The sequence below is a fragment of the Psammomys obesus genome, unplaced genomic scaffold (assembly GCF_907164565.1).
Source record: "Psammomys obesus unplaced genomic scaffold, mPsaObe1.curated_primary_1811, whole genome shotgun sequence".
NCBI lineage: Eukaryota > Metazoa > Chordata > Mammalia > Rodentia > Muridae > Psammomys > Psammomys obesus.
The window spans coordinates 7,214,958-7,226,644 of record NW_026586383.1 but is presented as its reverse complement, the minus strand read 5'-3'; the positions used below and the strand labels follow the sequence as shown (position 1 = coordinate 7,226,644).

Sequence of the window (11,687 nt, the reverse complement as noted above, 5' to 3'; positions counted from 1 at the left end):
ATCCTGTTGACCCTATCTCTGTTCAAAGGTGACTTGCTATTGCTTTCCACTCAGGAATTTTTTTTTTCTTGGCTATTTCTTCCTTTGCCTTTCGTGATCAATTCATATGTTCCAGTAAAGGCAAAAGTCTGGGTATCCGAAAATGGAGTTCCCAGAGGAGAGGTAGCTAGCATACCCAAAGGCTCCTAAGCTAGCCCCTTCTCTTTCTAAGATGGGTTCATTTGGCACTTCCCTTTACTCTTCCTTTGTTGTTTTTGTTTTCTATCTTTCTTTGATCCTCTTTGCTGAACAGGAGCCCTTTCCTGCATTTCGGCTAACTAGCGTCAGTGGTCAGAGTGTAAAGATGCCCCCTGACCTGTGCAGACCCCACCACAAGGTCCTCAGCTTCATGTGCACCATCACTGGGCAGCCAAAAAAAGAGGATGAAGGCCGACAGCGGGGACGGCGACAGGACAAGTCAGAGCAGTACTTGTACTGTGAATGGGAAAGTACAGGAAAATGTCTGTGATGGCTAACTTCTATTTTGGAGTCAAATTGGGATATGCTTTGTGTAGTTTAACTTCTGGAACTAAAGGAGAAGGAGGATCATTTCATAGTGCGCTGTAATCTGAAGGGACCAGGCCTTCTAGGTTTCATAAATATAGAGAGACTATTTAACAGCTAACACCTTAATCATGGACATACAACCCTTATATTTTCTTCAGAGACAACAAGCCTTTGCCCATTTAGTCATTTTGGTGTGGCTTCTCTTTAGAACTTTGGCTGTTGAGCAACAAGAAGACAAGTAATCTTGCAAAGGACAAAGCACAAGGCCACTGTTGCAGTGGCTTCCAGTAAGGGTGGGTCAATCCTACCTCTATGTCCAGACAGTGACTTGTGCCCAGTTCTTGACCTCAGTTTTCCTGCATACAGATGATACAGTTTCTTATTTTCCTACCTCACAGTTACTGTTTTAGGATGGGATCTCTCTCTCTTTTTTCCCCCTCTATTTCTCCCATTTCTCTTCCTTTCTTTCTCTCCCTCCCTCTTTCCCTTCCCCTTTATACTCTCAACAGTGAATCAAAACAAGCCAGGAAACTAAGGATAATCATCAGATAGAAGATGAGTGGTCCGATAGTCAGCAAATGCGTTCATTTTGTCTCCAGCTTTGGAGGATATCATTGACCAATTCTGATAACTGAGTCTGTAGATTACAGTAACTGCCATTTCTTGAGAATTAGTTTTGAATTTCAGTTACAGTATAGGAATACTTATAGAAAAGCATGCCTCCTGTTGCTCTGAAAGCAGAAATCAACATCAGTCAAGTTGTTAAGAATCTTGGACAGTTGATGAAGTCCTCTATTACTCTGTCTACTCTTTGATCAAAAGGCAGTGCAGACACTCTTCAAGATTGCTTGCAAACAGAGATAACAGTGAATTTGGCAATGATATACCTCATCATAACTGGGTTGTACTTTAGCCTAGCATTAGAAACATAGAGATGTTTGTTTGCCATTTCCCTTTACAGCATAGCTTAAAATCCATCTTTTCAACAGGACATTAAATTTCAATGTCAGTTTCCATAGACTCAGAATGCAAAGTAGGAAAAAAATATTGTGAAGAGAACTAGAGAGTCAGCCTGAGGATAAGCACAGATAGTTGCCTGTGAATTAACAGGTTAGGTTACTAAAAAGAAATCTATCAAAATTGGAGCGGTGGAGATGGCTCCGTGTTTAAGAAGCGCCTGCGGCTCAAGCCTGATACCATGAGCTGAGTTCCCAGAACCCAAGTAATAGCAGCATGAGGGGCACACACCAGTAATCACAGCACTCCTGCTGAGGTGGGAGGAGACACAAGAGAATGAAGCTGGCCTACAGTGTGCTGTGTGCAGAAACAACAATGGAGACCCTGCTTCAACAAGATGGAAGGAGAGAAGTAACTCCTAAAGCTGTCCTCTGACCTCTACATGCATGCTGTGACACTTCCGCCCCCACACACATATAAATGAATAAATTTTAAAATCAACTGAAATTGGATGTTCCTTGAATGTCCAGCTGTGCTGAGTGGTGTGACTTTTGTGACCTGCCAAAACGGCAGAGAATAGAAGTGGTGTGTCAGAGTGCAGGGGTCAGAGTGAAGGTGAGGGCATGGCATTGTCTCCAGGTTGTGCTATCTTTGGACAGGCTGCAGATGTCCTCTCTGCCTCTGGTGCCACGCAACAAGCTCCATGTGTGCTGGTTTCTTTGGGGTTTGCTTCAGCAAAACTTTGTGTCAAGTAAAAATGCTGTTTTGTTTAGGTGGAGGATTCAAACATATTGTTAATCAGAATTCAGCTCTATCACTATTGTAGGCTGTCTTTCTTAGGTGGTGGTGAAGTCATTTTATTTTAACATATTCAGTGAAGTAGTAAACACCTTTTCTACCTTTTCATAGAAATACAAAAAGGCATTTATCAGCATTTATCAGCATGGTATTTATCAGCATTTATCAGCATGGTATTTTCTTTTTTAAGTCATGCTGGGCAGTTAACATGTTGCCATTTGGATTAGGAATGAGTGAACTTACGGGTATTTGGAAGTGCCTTAGTAGTTAAATTGCTAGCTATGCAAGTGTGAGGACCAAAGTCAGGATCTCCAGAAACCATAATTGTAGGTGCTGTTTTTAAATTCTCCTTTATTTGGGGTTCCTAAAGCCTCTACCTCCTTTCCAACCCCCCAACTCTAGGTAGAAGAGAAAGAAGGTTACAAGGGAAGGGAGGTATAGACCTTTTTAGACTTAATTCTGGCTAGTTAGGGTGGTCGGGTTCTTTGGGAAAATACCAATCTCAGTTGCTAGGATATCTAGCAGTTCAGCAACAGCAAACCCTAACCCTCACCCTAACGATTCAGGATGAACAAGCAGCCTTCTCTCTCCTCTGTTTCCTTGAAACTTTCCTTCTCTCACTGGGCCCTTGTATTTATACCCTCTCAGAGTCCTCAGAATTCCACTACCTGGTGCTGGCAAAGACCATGCCCTGCATGAGGCAATTATCACCTGTGGATAAACTAAAGCAGTCCCGTTTTCCACACTTGGGAGTAGAACAACAACATATTTACATAACATAACTGAGTTTTTTTTTTAAGAAACCAGAACTTCTGCTACACATAACAAATCTCACTGGACCCCAAGCTGGCTGGTAGGACTAGCCATATCAGGGAGCTCCGGGTTGTACTTGAAGGACCCTTTCTCAATAATAAGGTAATAGAGCAATGGGAGATGATCCCTAGCACCAACCTCCGGCCTCCATCAGCACTCACAGGGGTGTATGTACACCTGCAGAGGCACCCTCCCACTCAGGATCCCAGACTTGAAAATGGAAAAAAAGAAGTAAAAGAAAGGGTTAGTCTACGTTTGGGCCAGCCACTTAGTTTTGTGGCTTTTCCCTTTTAGCTGCAGTTTTTAATGTCATACATTGCTACAAAGTGTTTGAATCATCTTCACCCACACACTCCCCTAACTCCTCCCAAATCCACTCCCAACTTCCCTAATTTTGTGTCTTTTTAAAAATAATCCCGTAGTCCAGTTCAAATGCTCCTGGGTGTGGGGCCACTTACAGGAGCACAGTGGACCTACCAGAGGCCACACCCTGTAAGAAAACTGACCTCCTCCACTGTCCACTGCCCATAGCTCCTTGGTTGTGATGCTTACTTTATAAACATAATGGAGTTTGGTGCCCTGGGGCCCCAATTAAGAAAAAAATGACTTCTAATGAGCTTTTTATAGTTCAAAGATATTTTATATTATATACATATCAAGAAAATTAGCTATTCCTTTCAAAAATTATAAAAACTTCACCTGAAAATTCATAAAAGAATTTTGCAACAAGTAGAGATCCTACATAAAAATTATGTGATAACAAAAGCTAAGTATATAAGGAAAAGCTATAAGGAAATCTTTTATATTTTATGCTAACTAAAGATAATTTTTTAAATATTAAAGTTTATTTTTTTATTTTTAATCCTGTAGTACTTAGAGAAATTCTTTCTGGGTGGTTAAAATTTTGAATTAGATGGAATTAAAGATGCAGCTTTTACTATATTCATGATTTTATTTAGTTGTCTCTGAGACAGAAGCTTTACTGAAAGAACTGGAGAAAATGCTGCAGCAAGTACAAGAATCCCCAGCAAGAGCGGAGGAAGCAGGGGGAGAACAGGTTAGTGTGGAGAGTTGCTATTGGGCAGCTCCAAGTACTGTAACTGAGCGGATACAAAGTACTTTTCTCCACATCTGAAATTTGAGTCATTGATTGTCACAATGTTAATAAGCTAGGAGCTCTTGAGAAATCTGAATGCATTTATTCCTGAGAGAAATGTGTTTTAAGCAAAGGTAGTCTTTTAATTTTAGATCTTTGGGGTTGGGAGAAGGAAGATGGAGAGACTTCCTGTAGCTGAGGAAGAGAGATCTTGTTTTGGCCACTGGGACAAAACACCTAATAGAAAAGATTAAAAAAGATGTCAGCTCATCACAGCAGGGAGGTCATGGTGCAGAGCACTCCATATCCTGGTGAGACAGGAAGCAGGGGAAAGAGAATACAGGAAGAGGCCAGGCAAGATAGAACCTATGGACAAGCTCCCAGGGACTTACATCCTGCAGCTAGGCCCCACCCCCAGCCTGTCACTATTTCCTAGTAATCCATAACTTTGGATTATGACTTGATTAGCTCAGCTCTATGTTGACTCTGTCAGTGAACTCATCTGTTGGTTAGCTCTCAGTCCTCATGATCTTAACTGCCTCTAGAAAACCCTCAACTGGCATGCCCGTTTTCTAAATATCATTAATTCCATGGAGATTTCTTAATTCAGTGAGGTTAACAGTTTAGGATTAACAGCAAGAGACTACTCCCACCCAGGCTTTCGATCCTTAGCAGCAGGTCCCTGGAAAAGGAAAGCAGCTTGGTGGGAACCTTCTCTGCCCCATCTGTGCAGAGACATGTGCACGTCTTGGCTACCATAAGGCAAACGCTTAGTGTCAACAGAGCAGAGCTCCTCCCAGCATGTGTTTTATCACCGCATCTAGGGTTAGCTCCGACTTCCTCCTGTCTTTAACTATGTTCTATTCAGACAGTCATGTTCTTATTGTCCAGTATCTGCATAAATGAAGTGAGAGTTTGTGGGAGAAAGCTCAGGCCACTTATGAAAGGCAGTACGGGGTCAATCAGTGCAAGAGAAATCAGCCTCAGGGCACACCAGACACTGTACCCTGTGGTAGAGTTGTTCCCTAGGTTGTTAGGAAACAAATGGCAGCAAGAGGCTACATAAGGTCTCACTAATTCATTCAGTTACATAGTGTGTCCAGAGGCCAGAGAGCACACCCAGACTGAATCCTCAATGTAAGCATTTGAACTTTTATTGCTTTATCATTATTTATTATTAATACAAACAAAGTAAATAACAGTTCTGCTACTGAGGATTTGTGCCACTTGGCAGTTACTCATTTCCTGCTTTAGAGAACTGTTTTAAGAATTAGATAAGAGGGGTGGAAAGATGGCTCAGAGGTTAGGAACACTTTGGCTGTTCTTCCAAAGGTCCTGAGTTCAGTTCCAAGCAACCATGTGGTGGCTCATAGTGAGATCTGGTGCACTCTCCTGGTGCGCAGGCATACATGCAGGCAGAATATGGTTCAAATGATAAATAAATCTTGAAAAAAAATGAATTAGATAAGACAAACTGGGATATATGTCAGAGGTGACAATGGGACAATGAGTTGGTCTTGTTTCCCACATTCTCGCTTAGGGCCGCTTCATCCTGCCAGTCTTTCCTCAGTAACAGTTGGATATAGAAATGGGCAGATAGGGGCTGGAGAGATGGCTCAGTGGTTAAGAGCACTGTCTGCTCTTCCAAAGGTCATGAGTTCAATTTCCAGCAACCACATGGTGGCTCACAACCATCTATAATGTAAACTGATTTCCTCTTCTGGCAGGTGTAAATGCAGATAGAACACTCATATACATAAAATAAATAAATCTTAAAAAGAAATTAAAAAAAAGAAATGGGCAGATAGTTTATACATGTTGTCAGACTGCCACTTTCACTTGGATCCTTAGCACGTATGAAGTGTGGATCTCCCATCTTTTTCTTCTGTCTGTCAAGAGATAGGGTTTCCCTTGGTGGTGAAGGTTCTGTGTGTAGTGGAGTCTGGGCTCAAACAGTCCACCTGCCTCAGGTATAACTGCCAGGGCTGAAGCCGGACGTTCAGCACCATGCCCAGCCAAAGATGAATCTTTAACACTTTCTTACTGAGTTAAAGATTAAGGAGAGCATACAGAATTTATCGTCCCAGAGATTAATGTGTTAGAGGAAATGAATGTCAGTCCCTGCTGAGTTGGAAACACAGGAAGTTCTCTTGGTCATGGCCGCAGCATAGCTCCACCTGGATCTGCGGGGTTATGAATTCGCTTATACATGCCATTTCTCCACAACAGCTCCTTTGCTAAAGATGGCTTCTTCCACATATAGGCTGTATTTGTGGAACAAGGTGTATAGATTGCTGACATGGGTCTTCCATATGTATAATTAATATACAAAGTATTTCTTTCTAAGAGTTGTGTGCTTAGTTGAACACTGCATGGTTTTATGCAATACATTTTGTGTGTTTTTTTAATTTCATTTTGTTTTGTGTTTTGTTTTCCTGTTCTTTTTTTTTTCATCCCTAGAAATTTGTCTTTTCAAAAATAGAGCCTGGCTGGGTTTTATAGTGACATTCTGGATTTTTTGTAAGCATAGAATTGGCTTCCATTTTGTCATTAGAACTAGTAACTTGATGGAATAGAAATCACTTTTGATTTTTATTTCTTATGATAAGATACACAGTTTTAATATAGCCCCAGATAGGCCTTCTTTTTGTCTTAGATTTTCGTATTGTTCTGTGCTTTCAAAACGCATTTAGGAACTGTGAAGGTTATATATTTTAATGTGTTGCCAGGTGAGTGCCTCCTACAGGCTGCTCACAAGTAGCCCCTCACTGGCTCAGGGTGCTTAGGGCCTAGCTCACTGTTAACAAAGAGTGCGGCCATGAAACCAACCATTAAAGTTGTAACAATTTCCACCTTAAAAGTAAGGAAATAATCACATATCCCTGGGCTTATTTTCTTTTTTAATTTTAATTTTTTATATTAATTACAGTTTATTCACTTTGTATCTCATCTGTAGCCCCCTCCCTCATTCCCTCTCAACTCCACCATCCCTCCTTCTTCTCCTCCCATGCCCCTCCCCAGTCCACTGATAGGGGAAGTCCTCCTCCCCTTCCATCTGACCCTAGCCTATCAGGTCTCATCAGGACTGGCTGTATTGTCTTCCTCTGTGGAAGGCTGCTTCCCCCATCAGGAGGAGGTGATCAAAGAGCCAGCCACTGAGTTCATGTCAGAGACAGTTCCTGGTCCCCTTACTAGGGAACCCACTTGGAGACTGAGCTGCCATGGGCTACATCTGAGGAGGGGTTTATTTTAATTTATTCCTCCTTTTTTCATTGTTTCTGCAAAGAATTAATGTAGCTTCCACTTAAAACCAGACGTATGCTTTGTGTAGTTGGTTTTTGTTTTGTTTTGGTTTTGCTTTTTTTTAGAAGGTGCTCTCTGATATGATAAATATACTGAAGAGAGTCAGCACATAATTCCAAATCTGGACTGTATAGACTCTGATCAGATGCTATGTGAGTCCCTTTCAGAGATATACACTTGCTGTTTTCTTCACTGCTGCCCATCAGATTTCTGGTGATTCCTAAGCGCCAGTGAGGAAGATGGAAAGGGCACACACACCCTCACACAATCAAAATCTCTTTCCTGCGTTCTCTGGCAGATGAGCACAAAGATTTCTAGGCATGAGTCCTCTCCCCTCCCGAGTATGCTCTTCTTTAGCCAATATGAGCACTCTTTAAAGTCCTTGTTTGACTTGGCAACAATGGAGAAGTTAATCAGATTTTTATAAATCCACATCATTTTTGAATGGATAATCCAAATGCAAATAAAGAGTTTTGCTGCATAATTATTTGGACTAAAAGGTACATATTATATTGTGAACTACAAGCATATTCTTGTCTTTTAATTGCACAAGAGGCTGGTCTACCTATAGTGAACTTGAAACTGAGGTTATGTTAGTGTATGTGTGTGTGTGTGTGAACAGTACTACTGTCCTTCCCATCTAAGCCACAGCAAGGACGTTTTTGTGGATAATGTAAATGCTTATGAAAGAATGGCCACAGAGTACATGACTGAAATTATTTTAATATGTAGTCCATGTAATATTTTTTAAAAGCAAACCAATATAGAAAACTCAGAGGAAGATCACACTGTCCCAAGGTAGAAACTTTAAAATGTAAGTGGATTACATTGGAGGAAAGAGGCAGAACCTAAGGGACAACTTAGCCCTATGCAGATATGTTTATAGATGCCATGTTACGCACGAGCTTATCACCTGACCACCTGCACAGAACACTGTACTCAGTGCTGTGCTGGAGGCATGCTAACCTCCTCAGGAACCAAGCAGTATTCTGTAATTGTGAGGAACGGTGTCGAGGACCTTCTGTAATTGTGATCAACTATATGGCTCTTTTTGCAGTTGTCCCAGTGCAGCCTGGGAGCCTCCACAGGCAGTCCATTTCAGAGCTACCATGAAGAGGACTGTATTCTGCCTGATGGCACAGTACTAAAAGCCGGAGAATGTATTGAGAACATAACTAACAATTTAAAAAAGATAGCTGCTCTAATATCTGAAATTTAAGGTGTTACTCAAGTATTTACAAAAGTTAATTTAAAAATACTAGCAATCTTTGTCTTTACTGTGTCAAACACTTAAAATATTTAGTGAGATAGGCATACAAAATTAATATTTGTTATAAATTTATACTTTGTGAGTGTGCATGACTTTGTGAGTCTATCAAGTGGCATTTGAGTTAGGGTTTAAAAATTCCTGTTATTTGTATTTGTAGACCTTTTTGTTTGCTTTGGCTTTAGAATTCTTTATGAAATTTATTTCATAAACAAATGCTATACAATCAGTATTTAGGCCCTTCTTCAAATGTGAATATTAAAATGGCTGCCTATTCTGTTATAAGTCTCAGAGAGAACTCAAATGTAACACATGTATAAAGTGTTTTTTGTAGTTGGCTGGAACTATTTTAAACTATAAGGAAATATTAAAAATATAGCAATATAATAAAGTTTGAGAATTCTTAAAAGACAAAAAAATCCAGCTGTCTTATTGTATTGAAAACAATTACTGTTATTCAACATTGTTCCGGAACATAGAAGAGCCTCTGAGACTTTGGAATATCAGAGTCCTGGATACTTCCCTGCTGAGTCAGTATCTGTATAGGTGAGATTGGGAAATACGACTCAAAATACAACAAGGGAAATTAAAACTCTTCTGTATGAAATGCACAGTGCCATAGAGGAATAAAAGTGTGCATCATTCCTCAAGGACTCCACGAACAGTTTCAGTAGATGTCTGTGTCTGAAGATAAAGTGGTGGGCCACCTGAAGAAGACAGCTGCAGACCAGTGCAGAGGTGAGTGCTGGAAATTCAATGTAGATTTCTAGAAAAATGCTGACACAAAATTAAACGCAGAATGAGTTTTATTAGGAGAGAGCCTCAAACAGTGGAGACCTGCAATCAGGCCTTGAAGAGGGAGAACACTGGAAGAGCAGCTGCCTCATGTCACATAAAAGGTCTGAACGGACAGACGGACCCTTCAGGACCAGAGGACAAAGAGGCTTCTGACTCATAGCTACTGAGGCAGATGACAAGTTTCATTCCCACAACTGTGTCTGAACTATCCTGTGTGGCACAAGTGAGGTGACAAAGACTAGCTGTAATTTCAGGTTGTACTGGTCTAAGAAATGGAAGCTGAGCCTGCTTTCAGCTGCTAGTGGGAGGGTGACTTCCAGGCCACATCACAACCTGCTTTCTGTGTGGTCCTCTAGAGGACTGCAGAGAGGGTGTGGCCTGATTCTGAGGAAAGAGAGCAGCTGAAGGGTCTGTAGTCCACCAGTTGAGAGAAATGGGAGCAAGTAAGTAGCCTTACTAAGGTGCTGGCTACAAAGGGAATTAAAGGCTGGACGACGCAGGCAGGATTCGTTCAGGGAAGACCTTGATGTTACAGCAGAGGGCAGCCAGCACTTTATGTGTAGGAGACCCGTATGTCTAGAATTAAACAGCCATGCTGGCTATAGGGACTTACCGAAATCAGACTGTCGTGAGACTGCACGCGTGAGCAGGCAGCAGGCATGACTGTGCCAGTCTGTGTCCTGTGTCTGAGGGAATCCATGCCCTGATGTTAGCTCCGACTGTCAGCTTCCACATCAAGAGCCTTAGGGTTGCCAGCAGGCAGCCAGCAACTTCCAGGTTAGGTGTCTGCACAAAGTCTTATTAAACTCTCAGCTGCCTGGGAATAATGCACCATGGCAGCAGAGTTTTAAATGGCAGAGGGTCTCTGCCTGTCAGGGATGTTACAGTTAGATACTTTCACTTGTCCCCCATGAAAGCTTAATATCATTTTAGTCTGTTCAGGTCAACTTATAGACCTCATTACGTCAAGTTCATTGGGTGCTTAGAGCAGCTTCCTTTATTCTGTCTGCTCTCAGGGTCATGTTGGTGAGGAGCTAATGCATTTGTAACCAGCTCAAGCAGCTGAAGGGTCTGCTCTGTAGCACATCCAGACAGCTGCTGCTCACTGTCTCAGAGCTGTGGCTATAGCAAGAGACTCCCATTTTGTGTGTGTAGGTTCCTAGAGGTGAGGACTATATGTTTTATGACCTGCCTGCCTAGGCTATCCCAAAGTACCTGACTTGCATGTTGACAGTTACGCTTTTATACTCATTTGAGATTTCCTGTAAGTCCAGCAGGAATACTGTCGCTTTGTATACTCAGACACCTTTGATGTGAACCTATGGTGTTTGTTTGTGTTCTCCCTAACTCCTCCCAGAATTTTCATAATACCGGAAGGCGGCCAGAAACCTCCAAATGCTACTGTCAGGCAATTAGAACCTCTGCTCTGAGTTGGAACGTCTGAGCAGCTCAGCTTCCTTGGCCAGTTTCAGTGAGTCTCACTTATGTCTGTGGGCATAAGTCTGCTAGGCAAATGGCTCAGTTGACCTTTCCAGGCTCCCTCACATGTCTGGGAAGCAGACTGCTGCATCGTGACCTAGAGAATTCCCAAGTGGGGAAGTCAGGTCAGTTTGGCTCTGATTCATGTTTTACTTAACCTCTTGCCCCAGGCTAGCCAAGGCTTGCCCTTGTGGAGACATCAGAGCATCCAGAGCAAGAAAGAGCCTCACTGTTAGGTAGCTGCTCAGATAGTAACAGGATGGAGGACGGGGCAAGACCCCTCTTTCCATAATTAGCAGGATGTAAAGCCAAGGATTAGAGCAGCAGAGCTCTAATTACTGTATTTAGCCCTGGGAGGGGGTGTCACCCTCAGCTGCCCAGAGGTCACTGAGAGATAACTAAGTCTGCTCTGGAGCCCCAAATCTTATGTGCTTTCCACTTAGCAGTGGGCTTTCTGATTAGAGGACAAGGACATGTGATGTTTCCTCCTCGTGTTAGAATCAATCCAAAGAGGCCTGTCAATCACCAGGTCAAAGCAATGTCCCACAAGGAGGGATATAAAACCTTTCTAGGATATAGATCAGCACAATGGTTCCTTTGGCCATTGTCCACTCTTAACCCTCGAGAACG

The 11,687-nt window shown here is 42.1% G+C and overlaps 1 protein-coding gene across 1 annotated transcript in view; it reads left to right on the top strand.

Annotated features, from left to right (window-relative positions):
- Positions 1-8,732, top strand: part of Zcwpw2 (zinc finger CW-type and PWWP domain containing 2) — a 73,699-nt gene extending 64,967 nt beyond the window's left edge. Inside the window, exons 4-5 of the mRNA XM_055601548.1 lie at positions 4,074-4,171; positions 8,571-8,732. Coding sequence (XP_055457523.1) covers positions 4,074-4,171; positions 8,571-8,732 — 260 coding nt within the window. The remainder of the gene's footprint in view (positions 1-4,073; positions 4,172-8,570) is intronic.
- The last annotated feature ends 2,955 nt before the right edge of the window (positions 8,733-11,687 follow it).